This window comes from Lutzomyia longipalpis, chromosome 3 (assembly GCF_024334085.1).
Source record: "Lutzomyia longipalpis isolate SR_M1_2022 chromosome 3, ASM2433408v1".
Taxonomy (NCBI): domain Eukaryota; kingdom Metazoa; phylum Arthropoda; class Insecta; order Diptera; family Psychodidae; genus Lutzomyia; species Lutzomyia longipalpis.
Genome location: NC_074709.1, coordinates 702 through 18,415, shown reverse-complemented (window position 1 = coordinate 18,415; position 17,714 = coordinate 702). Strand labels below are relative to the sequence as shown.

Below are 17,714 nucleotides of genomic sequence, written 5' to 3'. Positions count from 1 at the left end.
TAATGAGAATATGAGTTAAGCTGTCAGTGTAAACAGGGTGAAGCAACAAATTGGAATTATCATGGAGATAATAAAAGGTGAATATGCAAAAGGTGATAAGCAGATGTTTCCTCGTGGGGTGTGGTACAAGTTTGGGGGCAAATCAAACACATACTCTCTCTCTCTTCCTCTCAGATTAATCTGAAATGGAAATTTATGAAAATTTTTCTTTTTAGTGTAAATTGAATGAAAAAAAAGAGGGAAAAATTCTTTACACATTTAATTAAATGTACAACTATGGCGAGAAGAAGTGCATCTGCAATGGCCACCGCGCGAGGTCCATTATTCAACCTTCTGTTTGTCTTTTCATTTCGGTACAAATACACGGTCATCCATGAAGGAGGAAGAACTTGTTTTCTCAGTAATTTTTTGAATAAATTTACATTTGACGCGACTCCTCCTCGCGCCCCCATCTTAACACATTACACCCGTGATCACAAATAAGAGAAAAATCTCTGTACCCTCATCAGCATCTTCTCTCTTTCACACTCCACACACCACGGTGTATTTGCGCGGTATAATTTCTTATGTATTTTAAGGGTACATAAATATATACCTAAAGAATCCTCGGGGAAGGGTGTGAAAAGGATTAAATGTTTACTCAGCCTTAATGGGTTTTCTTGACAATTTCTTGCTTTACTGACTCTTCATCAAGAGCGATGCTGAGCTGTCTGTATTGTCTCATCATTAAAAAACTCCGCCAAATTTTCATAGAAAAAAAATACACAGAAAAAGTTTGTAATGAGACAATTTTCATTTCACAACCCTTTCATGACTATGGCATGATTTTAATATATTTGTGTTTAAGATAATTAAGCATTTTTAAAAATTCACGAATATTTTGCTTATATTTTTCACTTTAATATAAAAATTACAAAAAAAATTATAAAATATTCAAGTTAAATAAACGAAAAATAATTTTCAATTAAAATTTATATTTTCCGCCTCAGTTTGAATGAAGTTTCACATTTGTGGTTTTTTTTGCAATTCTATCGTCGTATCGCGTGTAGCGAAAATTTATTAACACTCATAATTCCATCATCCCACGCCTTTTAAGCAGCAGTGCAGAAGCTGTTACGATCTGTATGTATAGAGGAGTCTCAACCCACTCTGAGAAATTCGACACTTTTCCCATCAATGTCACACAAAACTCCCTGAGACGACACTCCAAAATAATATTATACGAAGATGTGACAGTTTCACCACACAAAAGGTCCTGATTTGACTTTCTGATAAAACTAGAAAATAAATATTTTTTTCTGTCTCTCACCAAAGATCAACACGCGTCTATTTATTTTTCCTCCATTCCACTCACATCTGCTGAACGAAGAAACTCTTCTTCGGTATGAGGGCATATAGTGGAATTCTTCTTGTGATTTTTTTTCGGGATGAAGATGATTCAATTTCTTGGAGAAGGATTGTGCAAATTCTTCGCCTGACTGGCATTCAAAATGCCATATCTTTCGCGGAAAAAGGGGGGCACTCAATGAGGAATTGGAATGCCAAAGATGGGATCAAAAAGGGCGGAATTTGTGTGGATGAATTTCAATAATGCTAACGGAAAATATTGCGAATATAGGGGAAATCGGGGAAAGGTGACGAGAAGTTTATAAGGCGAAGCTTTAAAAGCTCTGCTAAATTTTGTGCTATGCAGATTGAGAAAGGATTGAAAAAATCTCAATTACAACTCATAAAAAAATTATTAATACTTAAATAAAATCTAAATAAAAAAAACAGATCAGTATATACTTATAAGATCTAATAAAATAAAATATGTACTAATTCTTATGTCTAAACCAAAGACTTACATGAAGGTTAAAATTGAAGTTATTCAACCCCCGCATATGTTTGAGGAATTTTCTAAGGCTTCATTGAGAGGTATAAAACATGTCCCTTATATTGATTTTTTTCCACACACTCCTGAAAAAAATATGAAGAAAGTCACTGAGAGAGAGACTCCCGAGTATGACTCTTCTTCTGACCACTCTACCCCAGGTAAACTCCTGTATGTATGTGCATTTTTCGGGATCTTAAGAGAGGAAGAGAAGAGTAAAAGTAGCATGATAGTTAAAAATCTTTTAGCCAATTTTGCAGAAGGTAATTTGGTCAAGTGTTTTATGGGGAACTCTTGACGAAAATTATGCTTTTGCTAATGGGTCGAATGTTCTTGAGTTTACTCACCTCTCTCTCTCTCTCTCTCCATTAATCACCCCCATGAATGACTCACAACTGAGATTTTTTTTCTTCAAAATATATGTAGTTTGGTAAAAGGTAAAAAGAAAGTCATTCTCTTAGAAATCAATCAGGTAATTCTCACTGCACCTGAGACACAGAGACTTTCAAGGAGAATCTTACGCAGTAGGTGGTAATTCTTTTTTGGGGGCTGTGTCCATCATGGGCAGCAAAGAGAGAATGTAAATTAAGTAAGTGGGTGACACGACGAGACACTGCGGAATTAACAAAGACAAAGAGGTTGTGTTACGAAGAATTTTTAGCTTGAAGTGACAAAAATCTCACGGAGACATCTTGACCCTTGCAAATTACCTTTTGTGTCATACTCTTTTAATATTTGCAGAATTGTTGAATTTTGCAAAAATCACTTAAAATACATTTTCTTTTCCCCTACGATGTATTTTTTTACTTCTTTGTACAAACAAACATCACAAAATGCAAACTTTCGTCTGTCTTGATTTTTTTTTGCATAAAATTCCAATAATTTCACAAGACAACATTTTTTTTTCCTTTGTCCACAAAAAAGTGTCGCAACAAAGGTCGCATTTTTTTTCTTCATTTACTTTTAGCACAGGAAGAGGGAAGTTTTTGTTGAGATCATTTCTATGATAATTTCTCTCTTTTTTTTTAAATTATTTTCTGTAAAAGAAAACTTTCTCTGTCTTTGCAGACGGATGTTCCCGTCCGTGCGAGTAACTCTGTCAGGTCTTGAGGACGATGCAAGTTACTGTTTGATGCTGGAGATGGTCCCAATTGGGGATTGTCGGTACAAATTCAGCGGATCCCAGTGGGTACCAGCAGGTGGTGCTGAGCCACAGAGTCCTCAGAGAATGTACCTTCATCCCGACAGTCCTGCCCTAGGATCACACTGGAATTCTCAACCGGTGTCGTTTAGCAAAGTTAAACTCACCAATAATACCCTCGACAGCAATGGACATGTAAGTGTTAACTCTTTTTAATTTTTTTTTAATAATTGATCTTATTATAAACGCGAAAATATAATTAGAAAGCTCAGAAATTATTTGAAGGAAATTAGGGAAAAATAATCTCATTTCTTAAAGAAATCCATTTCAATAAAATTTCTTTTTTTATAATTTGAATAAGGTAGCGTAGAAGGACTTTATGTACAAAAATAGCCACTTTTAAAAACTACTACCTATGCGAGAAAAATCTCTGCAATTCCTCGTATATTTTTTTTCTTTGTTGCTGAGAAAATTCAACTGGTTGTAAAATAGATTCTTAAAGATGTCCAATCACATTGAATTGTGACTCCCTTTGTGCTTGTGAGATATGTACTTTCTTAAGTATGACTTCACATTGAAACAATGGGCCACTGTTTTTTTTTCTCATCCACAATTGACCTAAGTTGTCGCGAAAGAATTTGTGTGTCAGTACAGTACTGTCTATCGGATTCCACTCCATGCTGGCATTTTGTTGGTCAATCAGATCAAAGAGAATTGAGAGTAATTTTCTTATTTAGTGTGCTGATTAATTTAGTCTCTAAACACACACACACACACACTTCCTTGTACACAGAAGATCTCTCTGAAGTGTTCTCATTAAGATAAAAAAGAAATAATTGCCAGGTAATCTGATACAGTAAAGTAGGGTATAAGTAGTTGATGGTGATTTTAAAGAGACTACAAAAAATTTTCTGATTTTTCTGTAAAAAAAAGAAGTGAATGTCATCGAGAAGAATCTGGGAAGACAATCTACAGAGAATTTTGCAACGGTTCTGATAAATTTCCACATTATCTTTTAATTAATTGGAAATTACGTTTAATTTTGATATTTCCCAACTCTTATATCCTCCCTCTGTTGGTGAGGTAATTTAATGCAGTAGGTGTCTCCTCGTGCAGACTTAACAAAATATAAATAAATTCTCAAATGCAGAAAAAAAAACTTCTCGACTCTTGGGAGCTTTTGTAATTAATCAGATGAAGAGGTGAATGAAGAGAAAAAAAAAGAAGAATTGCATGAATGGTGATTGTTAACATCACGTAGTTGCAACGTACAAGATATTAAACGTGTCATCCCTGTACACTGAATAAATTACATACAGAGAAACTTTGGCATCTGCCCATATTTAGAGGTTTTTTACGCAATTAAGCAAGCCACCTCTGTGGATCTTCATGGGCGGTTTTTTTTTGGACCTGAAAGTCCCCCGAAGATGATTTTGGCATTCTTTCATATCATTGGGTACAGTGCACGTGTAACGAATTGCGTGATTTCGCATGATTTTCTCCACAATACTTTTTAAAGATTCCTGTATGCAAGAAGAAATTGTTCAAAAAGCACTCACTATATGTTTATTTTACTGATTGAGATCTCTTCCTCCCGGGCAATTGTCCTATCTTCGGGTGGAGTACATAAAAAAAATATAAATCCCATAATTGTCATCAATTTCCCTCCTTCGGCAAATCTTATTCCTGTTTCTTTTTTTTTATAACTTTCTTGACCAAAAAAATGCTCACTGACTGTGTGAAAAAAATGGCGCCAAAATGATGGTCTCGAGTAATTGTTGTTGCAAAGAATAAATATACAAAATGGATGAATTGAGGGTCGGGGCAAGATCAGAGAGAAAATGAAAACAGGAAAACAAACATGCCGACAAGCTATGCACACATAGAATCCTTCAAGCATTGCAAAAGAATTGAGAGTGACAAAGCAGAGATGATCCTTCAAGTGAACAGACAGCAACAAAATGTGTTCAATTGCAAATAATTTTATTACACAATAAGACGATGGCATAGCTTTGGGGCTTTTGTTGCGGAAAACATGTCCAAAAGAATTTAAATAAGTATACCTACGTTGCTGAAAAACACGATTTCTTTCGTAATAAATATCTTTAAAATTTTATCTAAGGACCTTATGAATAAAAAAATTCGTTTTTCTCTTTTCGTTAAAAAAAAATACTCTGGCTGGATGTTTGAAAACACCCTCAACCACCCTGTTGAATTCTTTTAAAGTACCTACCACATGCTATACTTTTCACGCAATGTTTCCACTATAGCGCATTAGAAATTCAAGAAAAAAATCCAAGGAAAGCTGTATTAATGCAGAAAAATGCATTTGAATTGAATGAATTCAAGAAAATTTCATAAAATCAAACTCACAAAAGAAAAATAAGTTTGAGAAAAATAAATCTGCGTGTTCAAAAAACCTATTTGCATTCTCGTAGAATTATTTAAAACAAACTCATGCTATTGTTTAGTCATGATTTTTAGCATAGTGAAAGGTCTAAATGTATTGCTAAACGCTACAAAATAGGCAGCAATACTATTTATTTCTATGAAGGAAAATTAATTTGGATGAATTAAAATTGAATAAGAATTTGTGCAAAGTTTTCCACAAAATTTAATATTATAGAAATATTTAGTTTTTTTTTTATATTTCCATCAACTTATTTTTCATGCTTTTTCAGATTTTTTTCACGAACGATTTTTCTGGACAACCAAATATTTTATTAAAAGATTGCTCAATAATTTGTGCATAAACTATTAAAATGGTCATTTATTTCTTCTTATTTTTTTCAACTCTCGTGAAATTTTCTCCGAATCTCACGACACCGAAAGGAAGGCTTTAAGAGAGTCCTTGTAGAATATAGCTCCTTGTGATTAAGTTAAGGAGGATTAGGCTCACTTTTCGAGTGGTTTTGGTATATTGATGGCGTTTTGTGTGCCACTGTAATAATGAGTTTTTTCTCCTCGCAGTTTCTTTCTTTTTTTTCTGTACTTTTGTACCTAAGAAAAGAACCCCGCAAGGGGCAATTCTTCCTCAACTGATCACCATTCTTTTCTCAAGAGGAGATATTCTTTCACTCCCCACGGGGATGAGTATAGATGAACCATAAGTACATATTATATTGGATTAAGGCTGGAAGAATGGTGATGATCGTATTCTTGTGAAAGACATCCCTTGTCCTGGAGGGTTATTTTTTTCTTCCTTCACATCTTCTCTTGTTGTTGCTGACTGTGAGCTACTGTATGCGGTGATGTGGCAGCTAGACGTGGTAACAAAGGGAGGGTAGTATAAACAACAAGCCTCCAGCAGTAGCTCATCAATGGGAGCATTTTCACCCTGCAACAGCAATGGAATACGTTTTGTGTGAAAAATGGACACAAAAGGTGTTTAGAGGGACACCGAAGCTTTTGTGATTCAATTTGCACCCAATAAATGCCAACCGAACACTTTGTTGTGGTACCTCCTATTCAAAATTCCGTACTCTTTGTACATAATGTTGTGAATTCTCTGCAAATGCACCTCAATATTGAGAGTAAAATTGACGCTGATTTCGTAATCAAGCTCTTCAATTAGAAGGGATTTATAGGAAGATATTCAGTTTAAAAGAATACTCAGAAAATGAATAAATGCTTAGATAATTTTTTAGCTGAAAAAATTTGATTGAAATTCTCAGGAAACTGAAAAATAAGGAGAAACAATCCTGGTCAATTTCCTAAAATTTTACTTTCAAAAATTCATTAATTTTCATAAGAATTTCAGCAAAACTGATCTTAATTAAAAATTAAAAAAAAAGATAATTTAAAAAATCCATTTGCAAGAGAAATTAGGTCAAGCCTACAACAATTTAGCACAGGATCATCTTTTACCATTAGCTTTTTTTCCTTACTTCCCTTTTACACACACACACACAAATATCTTCCTTTGGCCACTTTTTTTTTCTCAAAAGAAACGGACATTTTTAATGATGTTTAAAAATGTTTCTTTTTGAGCAACATCAATTCATCCAATTTATTTAATACCTACATAATGTATATAAATACCTAAAAATATAATACATAACAATGAGTTCCATATGGGAGGGTGTTTGTTTTGTGGTGATTGAGAGATTTCACGGCGCAAAGAGGTGGAAAATGTGGAAGATGCATGACGAATTGGATCTCCCTGGTGGCTTAATACCGAGCCAAATCCAATCAATGTAAGCAAACACCCGACTCATTCTTCGGGTGTGCATCACCATCAAAGCGCACACCACAGCATCAGCCATTCTCTCCCCACAGAGAGCAGCAGAGTCTCAATTGTAGGTCCAAGACCCGAGGACCGCCCACTGACCACACTCAAGCTTCTTCCTCCACGGCTCTTTCGGGCTCCACCATTGGCGCCCATCTTCGCAGCCAATTTTCATCACACTCTCTTCCTGCATTTACTATACCGAAAGGCGCTATACACCACCGCGGCACGACATGAGAATGCAATATCGCTTTGCACATATTGTGCGATTTTTATGAGGGGATCCCTCCATGTCATGCAATGCCGTATATGTACCAAGAAAAACTTTGCCACACTGTGAGCTTTTTGTTTCGACCTCCCAATGCATCCACTTGGGATAAATTTGATGTTTTATTGAGGGACAAACAGTAAGAAAATTGTCTTCCCAAGCATTTTTGCCCGCAAGAGATGATGATTTGGATAATTTCCTGTATGGGAGATAGAATTAAATTCGTCACACATCTTATGATTATATTTCCCACATCTCTTGTGGTGTGAGGATGTGACAACGACATGGTGGCTTCACAGCATAAATCATCTTGTATATGATGTTTATAAACTATATTTTCTTTTAACGTTTTCTTTTCTTGTGATTTGAGTCGTAAAATTTATTTAAATCGTGATTTTTAGGATCTTTGCTATTAGTAGTACTCTTTGTTTAGAATATTTAAAAAAAAAAAAAAACTTAAAGAAGACTTATAAATTAATGTAAAAAATACTTTCCTTTTGCAGGTCGTTCTCACCAGTATGCACAAGTACAAGCCCCGTCTTCATGTGATCAGAACGTCAGAACCTAGCCAAATTCCTTGGTCACCGTCGCAGGTCTTTTTCTTCCAAGACACGGACTTTGTGGCAGTTACTGCATATCAGGTTAGTTATGTGGATGCTCAACTCATCAACAACATCACATTAATGATCCTCATAAGGAGGGTTTGTTTGTCACACAAATACGTACCACAAAAAGAGGTTCGGTCCTCTGTGGCTCCATTCAAGTACCCTCACTGTGTTCAAGTGCCTGTTGTCCTTCCTCTCGTGGCGCATCCTCAAGTGGATTTCCCTGACGACACTATTCCTGGTCTAAAGCATCGACAATATGCAAGGAAGAAATCTTCCTTTTTTTTTCCTCTTTGTCTCATTCGTAATTTTGTCACTTGTTCCCATTGTCTGGGAGTTCTCATGTCTACTGCCTCTGTGAATCTCTTCCTTGCGCGTACATTTTTTTTTTGTAAAGCTATCGCTCAAATCTCTGGTGTTTCTCATTCCACATTTAGCCGAGAGGACTCCAAGCAAAGAACAGAGATTTGCCGGCAAGAGAGAGAGTCCGAAAAACACAGTGTTCACTCTTCAGGGAATCTTGTTAAATGAATCGAATCTCTTTGGGCGCCAGATCGAGTTTCACGCATTGCCTTTTGTCCTAAAACCCCGATGTCGTCGTTCTGGCGATTCACCACAGTGTGGTACAAAGTCTTTATTGTCTCTCTATCTCTCTGCGTGGACCGTTCGCTCTCTGTGAGGAAGGACAGAAAAAAAATCATTTTCTGCATTAAGTCAATTTGTGGGGGATGCTAATTAATGAATTGGCCAAATAAATGTCTGATCTTAATTTTTTTTTGTGAATTTTTCCTTGAGAAATTCAATATTTTGATTAATTTTGATGTCAAACAGAACCTTCGTCATGAAAACGTTATATCTTTTTTTTTAAAATAAATTTAGGGAATTAGAAACAATTTTTTAAGTATAAATTTAGAGAAAAAAGATTTTCTCTTATCTGACAATTAATCTTACAAAATTTGATAAGCCAAAATACTCTTATGAGGAATAATGCAATTATAAGAAACAAAAGCACAACTTATTCATTTCCAGTGACGCTTCATTAAATTTTTATTGCATAATTCATTGAATTTTTGCCTTGAAGACTTCGTGTTTACTCGAAGTCTTCATCAGGTGATTAAAATTAGTTGATTTTCCAAAAGGGATAAACTTCATTTCTCACTCACTTGAAGGTGATTTGTTTACATTTCGCAAAAAAACTTAAAATTCTCATCATTTCTAACATAAGAAGAATATTTCATTTTTAGTTTTGCGAGAAATTCGATTAATGAACAGCCTCTTTAGCCAGAATGCATGCGTACACTGAAAAAAAATTGCACCAAGTGGCACTTTAAGAAGAAACCATTTAAACCCAAATGGCCACCGCCTTATAACCTCCATTCTGGGAGAAATTCCACTTAATTCACATCTGCAAGAGATGAAAAACATTGTAAATGCAAAAAAAATGAATGGATAATGTTGCCAAATGTGGGCGATTCAATTTTTTTTTTTTTTTATTAAAACGTCCACTCATTCACACTTTCAATGCATCTTTTACAAGGGAAATAAAATGAGATTAAATAGAGAAAAAAAGTACTTAGGTATACTGTAAGAGCTCTGTGAGATATTTTCTGATTCTGTAAGATGACATTAATTTATTCCAGAGAGTTCTCGCTAAATGTGCAATTAATCGATTGTGGTGTACAATTCAAATGCAAGAGGATCTCCATCCCATTTAGCATGTTAACTTTGGTTGGAGTTCCATTGAGAAAATCCACCGGCGGCCAGTCAAATTCCAACACCGTGTTGCGGTGCATCTATAAAAGCACAGCCTGAACTCAATGATTCCTCGCATCTCTGTAAACTTGCACAGGCAGTGTGTGTGTGTGTGTAATAATTACCAGCTGTCGACTTTTTCAAACATGGAAATTATATTTGATTAATCCCACTTCCAAGTGGGTGTCCGTCCAATGAAACGACCAACCACGGCGGCGCCTCTTGCTATGCGCGCTTTTAATAAACAAAAAGCTCAAAGAGCGTCTAATCTGTGTGCAAATTAACTCACTCACTCAAATAATTTCACATTAGCCTAGGAGGTACTAAATATTCCATTCAATTGATATTGAGTGCACTTTAGCGAATAGGCATTATGTATAAATGTATGTACCTATGTAGTATGTGATTGAAAGCTACCGCACTTTGAGCTCTTTAAAAAAATTCTTCTTGTATTTTTAATGCATGGAATTCACACGAAAAGTCCGCCTTTTTATCATTGATAATTTTTTGTCCATTGAAAAATCTACATCAAAATATTCCCCACCAAAATAGCATTGAAGAAGTGATTTTGTTGAAGTCTTTTGTTATGAGGGAGTTTTGTCGCCTTAACAGTGATCTGAACTTGATTACATAGGGGCGTGTAGGAGCTTTATAAGTGCATAATATAAAGATTGTGATCTTTAAGTATTTGAGCACGTTCTGGAGATTTTTCTTTCTTTGGAAAAAGCTCAACGAAATACGAAATAAGAAAATTTCTCTCAAGACAATTTTATTTTATTTGCAACACAAAATTCCTCCCTATTTTGATTAACAAAAAAAAGAATCTTGATGATGATGAAGAATTTATTGAATTTACAAACACTTGCAGTCATGATTTTACCTCACGAACAGCATTGTTCAAACTTTTCGTATAACTTCTTCTCAATCTACAATTCATGCCAGCAACATATCACTCGTCACAATTTGCAATCATAATTTGCAGAAATTTTACATAATGAAATGAGAGCAGTAATGAACTACATAATATAAAACTCTTTATTTTCTTTTAAATGTTTATCATGAATTTTTTTGAGATGTTCCTTCCTTCTCTTTAAAAATCTCCTTCAAAGAATTTTCGATGGATTTTGTGGAAATTTAAATGAAAGCGATCAGAAGTTCAGTAATACAGTACATTTCGATGTTATTATAAGATTTTCTTTGATTTATTTGAATCCAACTTTTGCTTTTAAGAAGCATAAAAAAGCTTTAATCTCCCTATTTTAACGGATATTTTTTATTACAAAAAAAAACATTGCAGAAAGGAACTAAATAAAATATTTTTTAATGTAAGAAAAGGGTGGAAATTTTTGAAGATAAGATCATTAAAAATTTATTCACTGGAAAAGTTTTAAAGGTTTGTCCTTTATTTTCTTCTAATTTACTTTTACTGAATTATTTGACAATTAAATTAATGTCTTTAGATCACAGAAAGAAAATGTTTTACAAATCTTTTTTTTTACAAAGAAAAGAAAGAAAATATTTTAACTGCTTATAAACTTTCATAAATATTTTTGAGCATATTTTATTCTCGATTGTTCTTCTCTTATATGTAGGGGAGGACGGGGTAATTTGGCCACTTTGGCGGTTTTTGGAATATATCAAGTAAGTATGGTAGTATGAAGAAAACCAAATAGCCCTATTTTGTAGGAAATTTTCCGGTCTACAACTTCCCCATATAACACTTTTCTCTATCTCGATGAGAAATGGGTGAATTTTCCATTCTCCTGGACCCTTAGCTTAGTGTCCAAATTACCCCGAGCACGGGTAATTTGGACACTTTGGCGCACAAATTATTAAACATGAAAATTTTTGGACAATAAAAAAATTTTATTTTTTCGATTATTTTTTTGGAAGATAAGATATTTATCTAAGATTCATTTCCAGTAATTTGCCAGATAAAAATATTTAACAGAGCCTCAAACTTTAACATTTTCTGAACCATAAACGGGAAAAGTCTAAAAAAGGCCATTTTTCAAATTATCGTAAATTTCTTTTTTTAGTTAAAATTTTTTATCCTACTTTGCTTATAATCTGTAAGAAAACATTAAAAGGCATAACCACAATAAATATCTTAAATGTTCATCGGAAAATGTGCCGGAAAAACTCAAGTGGCCAAATTACCCCACTCCAATTTTCCGGATAAAACCATTTCCACAGGAAAATCTGTTTGCGATATCGGAAAATGCATGTCACTATCGTGTTTATGATGGATCAATGACCCTTAATGGCTTAAAAGTTAATTTTTAAGTGTTAAAAATTTTACGAAAATGACGTACATTCAAAATGCCAAAAGCACTTGAAAAAGTGAAAAAATGATTTTTATCAAATAAAAGAAAATCTAATGATCGGATTTTCCTCAAACTTGGTACGATTGATTATCTCTATGGGGAGTATAAACTGTGGAGAAATGGATTTTCTAGCATTTACCATACTTGAGATATTCCCATTAATGACTTTGCCAAAGTGGCCAAATTACCCCGTCTTCCCCTATAGTGTATAATATATGAGGTATACCTACATATATTATTTTAAGATAATTTCTCGTTTGTTAAATTCTTCGCATCGCATCGCGATACTGTCATGACCATCAAAAGTATGTATGCATTAATCAATTTAATATTTGAATATCGATCCAATCTTGCATCTGAAATGTTTTCATCTCTGCCGAAAGGCTCATGCTGTGTCACGCAATGGAGGGAATCATCTGGCCAGCGAGTACACATCTTTCAGCGTCTTCTTTTATTCCATGCGTGAAATACGCGAAAAAGGTGCAAAAGGAATCCCACTTCTCACCCTCGCGCTATATCCTTCACATCAGGAGGGAGGGTGTGGGAGTTATATAATGACGAAGAAAAAGATCCTTTTTGGTGGTATAAGTAAAAGGAACCGAGTTGCATGAAGATTGTATGTATAGAAAAAAAATTGAGGAGACAGGGAATGTCTAATAAGTCAGTGGAGTGTGTGATCAGATCACAAGCACCGCTCTTGGATTAGCTTTTGATCCTCCTCACCGTCGCTCCCTTTTCCACTCTCTCTCTCTCTCTCTCTCTCTGAAGAGGCGACAGCAAGCGGCATTTTCGGGAGATCTCTTTGAAACATGGATCACCATCAGACTGTCCTCATCGAGTCTTCTTCACCTTTTTTTTCCCCTCCTCAATCACCCATTCTGTGTGCTAAGAAAAAAATTGCGCTCACTCAAGTGTACGTACCTATGTATTTTGCAAAAAGAGTTGATGATGTCCTCGTTGAAAAAAAAAACGAGAGATTTGCACATCAGAAAGGGGTGGAGGGAAATTAAAAGTTCCTAAGGAAAAAGAAGGAAGATTTGCGCGCCAATATTCATCACGCCATGATGCACGCCTTCAGCTTCGTTGAGCATTGATGCGACAAATATGAATGTTTTGTGCATTAGGGGAAAAAAATGAAGGAAATTATGGCTAAAGCCATCGTCTTACGATGATGGTGTAATATTTCATTTGAAACCTTTGCAGATTGCCACAGACATGACAAAGATTATTAATTTTAGCTGAACATGAAGATTGGCAGGTTTTCTTTGGGCTCTCTGATGCAGGCACAGAGCATTCAACGCCAAAGATTCAAAGAGTGACAATTTAAACAATAATATAGTAAGGTGGTTCACCTGAACTTTTTAAGAGATTCAAAACCTTCTAAAAGCAGTCTTTAATTCTTTTTATTAAATTCTTATATTTGCAAAATAAATTCTTTTAAATTTAGTATATGTACAGGTAAATTAATTTTCTTTGCATTTTTTTTTCTTTTTGCAGAACGACAACATCACAAAGCTAAAGATCGACAACAATCCATTTGCAAAGGGATTCCGTGAGACTGGGCAGTCGCGATGCAAACGCAAATCAACAATTACAAATGGCAGCAGTGCTGGTTCATCGTCAGTCACGCTCAAATCCAATGTTTCACTGATGGGGACATCGCTTAAAGCGTCCAAGAGTGATCCGACGATGGCCCAAACGATGACGGACGAAGCAGCGCGTCATCCGCCAAAGAGGAAGCGTACAAATAGTTCATCGGGATCAGTGTCATCGCTGGACGATAGTGGTTTATCAATTTGCGGGAGTTCCAGCCGAACGAGTTCACCCTCCACAAATACCGAGGATGCCTCCCCAACACGCTCAATGGCTACCACGGCCCCTAGTGGTGTGGATGTGGTGGATGCAATGCGTGGCCTTCCAGCACCACCGGAGACAATTTTGCAGCACTACAGTGCAGCCGCGGCGGCACGTTCAAATTGGATTGACTTCGCTTTGTACTTCTCGCGTGTTTCAGGATTGCCTCTGGGGGCGTATCAGCATCCCGTACCACATCACCACCCACAGACACCACCTGCTGGCTATGACATACTCAGTGCCTATGGGCCACCGTACCCACCTCTAGCCGCCGCGACGACTCCCTTTGGCGGGAATGTGCTAATGCATCTCGCGGCGGCGCACACGATGCGTTCCCCAACAGCCGAAAGTCCCATCTCACCCACCCACCATGGCGGTGATTCAGCACGAAAGAGCAGCTTCACCATTGACGCCATCCTTGGACGTGAGGAACAGAACTAATAAGAAGCTGGTCACAGTGAATAAAAATAAAATCATTCGGCCAAGATCTTCATCTGAGCCTACTAGACTGAATTGCGGTGCATTTCATTAAACATTAATTTTTTTGATTAATAATTGACGACACGTAGAAAAGCAAAAGTGCCTCAAAAGAACGAATCTGTGGCAAGAACCTGCCCACGATATTAAGTGCGTAATTTATAGTAAATAAAAGAAATTAATTTTAGTGCCATTTAATGTGTGAAATGAATGATTCGTAAAAAAAAAGAATTTTTACATACAAAAAAAAATAAGAATCCCAACAATTCTAAATTTAAAACGAAAATGAATAAAAATGAAAATTTAAGAAGAATAAAAAAGGATTTATTATGGATTTTAGTGTTTGTTATGTACATTCATACATTCATGTATGTAAGATTCCAGTGCGTATCACCCTAATAAATATATAATTACATATAAAATATAAATTGTAAAGAAAATAGAAATTAAAAAAATAGACATGTAGAGAATATTTAGTATGTAGAAGAATTATATTCAACTTTAATTTACAAGTTTTTTATTAAGTTGTCTCTAAGTGCAATCATTACGAAATATTTTTCAGTTCTTTCAAATCCTCAAAGAAATTTTCCTAAACTTTTTTTTTCTCTATCAGATGAAAAAAACTAAATATTTATTTTGTAGAACATTCATTTCCTTCTTAAAACTTCTAAAAGGACTTTTACGGTTTTATTCAATAGAATATTAAAGTTAAAAAAAAATCCCCAGAAATAAATCGTATACTCAGAAAAGAATCAAAAAGAATTGTAAAGATTATTAAACATGCATTGGTTGAAGATTATTCTGTATGTCCAAAGAGAATAAAAATATTTTTTGTAAATAAAAAAAAACAAATACGAAATTGTGGTTTTCTTTTGGTGGGTGCGAAGGCGTTTTAAGGATTTTAAGCAACTGATCCGCAACATCTTCATTTAGTATGAAGAATAAAAAAAAAGGTAAAGTGAATCTTTAATAGACATTTTATCACTTCCTCCCTATTAAGTGGCCACTTTGTGCGGGGATTGTGTCTTAATTAACGCAATTTTAATACTCTGCTTCCCATGGCATTCCTCCGATGTATGTACTGCCAAAGATTTTAAAATTTTATGTGCCACGGATTTCTTTTCTTTTTCAACTTACTTCTTCAAGAACCAATCAATTCTTTTGCAAAGAATTTTCTTTTTTTTCCCCTTTATTTGTTCGCGAGAATGCTGATTGATTGATTTGATTCGTTGGATTTCGTTAATTTGATGCTCATTTGATTTAAAGCAATAGAATGGAACTTCAAAGGGAAGTAAAACAAACTAATGAGAAGATAAGAAAAAAATTGGTAAGTTTAGTAGAGAAAATGCTGGGAATGTCTCAAAAGTTAAAAGTATCTTATGGTAGGTATTTTACCATAATTATTAGAAACGTATTTGAATTACCTTTTAATATCAGCAATATTTTTTCAACTTTTTGTTGATTACGATGCTTGTAATTCACGCGAAAAAAATTAGAGCTAAGTAATTTCCGGAAACTTACCAATCACATTGTCCAGAAGGGTGGATTGACATGGTTTAAGGAACTAAAAATAAGATGGACTAGATTATACTACAAGAATACTCGCGCAAAATTGATGAATCTCATTGGAACTTTACTCAAGTTGGCTGTAATTTTTCATCCAAGTGACCCGCCACTTTTGGGTAAAAGCAAAAAAAATTAGTTTTCTGCGAGCTCTCGTTAGAAACAATGTCTTCTGTAAAGGAAGAACAAACATAATGGATTCCGTCATCTTCCAGATTTCATCATTTTACTCGCAAAAAACGCCCTTTTAAGGACGACAAAAACATTACATAAAGAGTTTGTGTGATTTTCTTTAAAAAAAACATTAAATTATCTTTAATAAATGAAACATTTTAATTAAATTATTATTAAAAAAAATTATTCATTTAAATTCTTTAAAGAATTAATTTTGTGGGCTCTGAAAAGAGCCATTTCTATGAAAACATTAAATTTTAAAATGACGGTTCCAATAAGTGGGCGTGAAAATTAATGTGGGGACGATAATCGAGAAGAATTTTGCCCAAAATACGGTCCCAATAAATGGGTGGGAAATTAATGTGGGGACGATAATCGAGAACGAAAATCAGTTTTCTACGAGCTCTAGTAGAGTTAGTGTCTTCTGTGGAGGAAGACAGAACTTTTTGGTGAGCTCTACTTCCCCGTGGAACGTATCCATCGTCTCCTGCGCAAGGGGAATCATGCTCAGAATGCCGGGGCTGGTGCTCCAGTTTACCTGACTGCTGAAGTTCACGAATTCATGGAAATTGCTGCTCGTGACAACCAGAAGACCAGGATAATTCCGCGTCATCTCCAGCTGGCCATCCGCAATGACAAAATTTAATTAAATTGTTCAGAGTGTGGTGTTCTACCAACATTCAAGCAATCCTCCTGCCCAAGAAGAGCAAGAAGAAGGCATAAAATTATCCCAAATCATGTCATCCTCCGGATTACATGATTATGTACAAAAAAACGCCCTTTTCAGGGCGACAAAAACCTTACATAAAGAGATTCTGAATTTCTATAAAAAAAAATCATTAGATTTTATTCAATAATTTGGTATTTTTAAACAATTTAATTATTATTTTTATTAAAAAAAAAATATTCATCCAACTCTTTAAAAAATTAATTTCGTGGGCTCTGAAAAGAGCCATTTTTATTCATTTTGGAGCCGTAGCTCCCCATTGTATCGACGTGCGCTCGACAGAGTCACAGGCGATACTGAATCTCTTTTTCGTTGCATCTTCTTTTTATAGAGAAAGTTCCCCTAAACGAACGGGTAACTTTTCATCGAAGCGACCCGGCACTTTTGGGTAAAAGCATGCTATAAATAGAGGTGACGCCGTGGCTGAAAATTTAGTTCTCTGTGAGCTCTCGTAGAGGCAACATCTTTCTGTACAGCAGAGAGATAAAACTTAAGAGAAAACAATGAAAATCTTTCTGCAGGAAAAGGAGATCGCCCTGCTCAGTGAGAAGCATTCCGAGGAGCTCTCTGCTTAAAAAACATAATTATTCATTTAAACTCATTAAAGAATTAATTTGTGGGCTCTGAAAAGGGCCATTTTGTCTCATTTTGGAGCCTAAACAAACAGGATAACTTTTCATCGAAGCGACACGGAACTTTTGGGTAAAAACATGTTATAAATAGAG

At 35.1% G+C, this 17,714-nt stretch overlaps 1 protein-coding gene across 4 annotated transcripts in view; it reads left to right on the top strand.

Annotated features, from left to right (window-relative positions):
• LOC129794309 (T-box transcription factor TBX2b-like) overlaps positions 1–15,377 on the top strand; it is a 71,250-nt gene extending 55,873 nt beyond the window's left edge. For all 4 annotated transcript variants that reach the window (XM_055835106.1, XM_055835105.1, XM_055835104.1 and 1 more), the window contains 3 exons: positions 2,942–3,209; positions 8,014–8,151; positions 13,692–15,377. In XM_055835106.1, the coding sequence (XP_055691081.1) occupies positions 2,942–3,209; positions 8,014–8,151; positions 13,692–14,489 (1,204 nt within the window). In that variant the 3' untranslated portion in view covers positions 14,490–15,377. The remainder of the gene's footprint in view (positions 1–2,941; positions 3,210–8,013; positions 8,152–13,691) is intronic.
• The last annotated feature ends 2,337 nt before the right edge of the window (positions 15,378–17,714 follow it).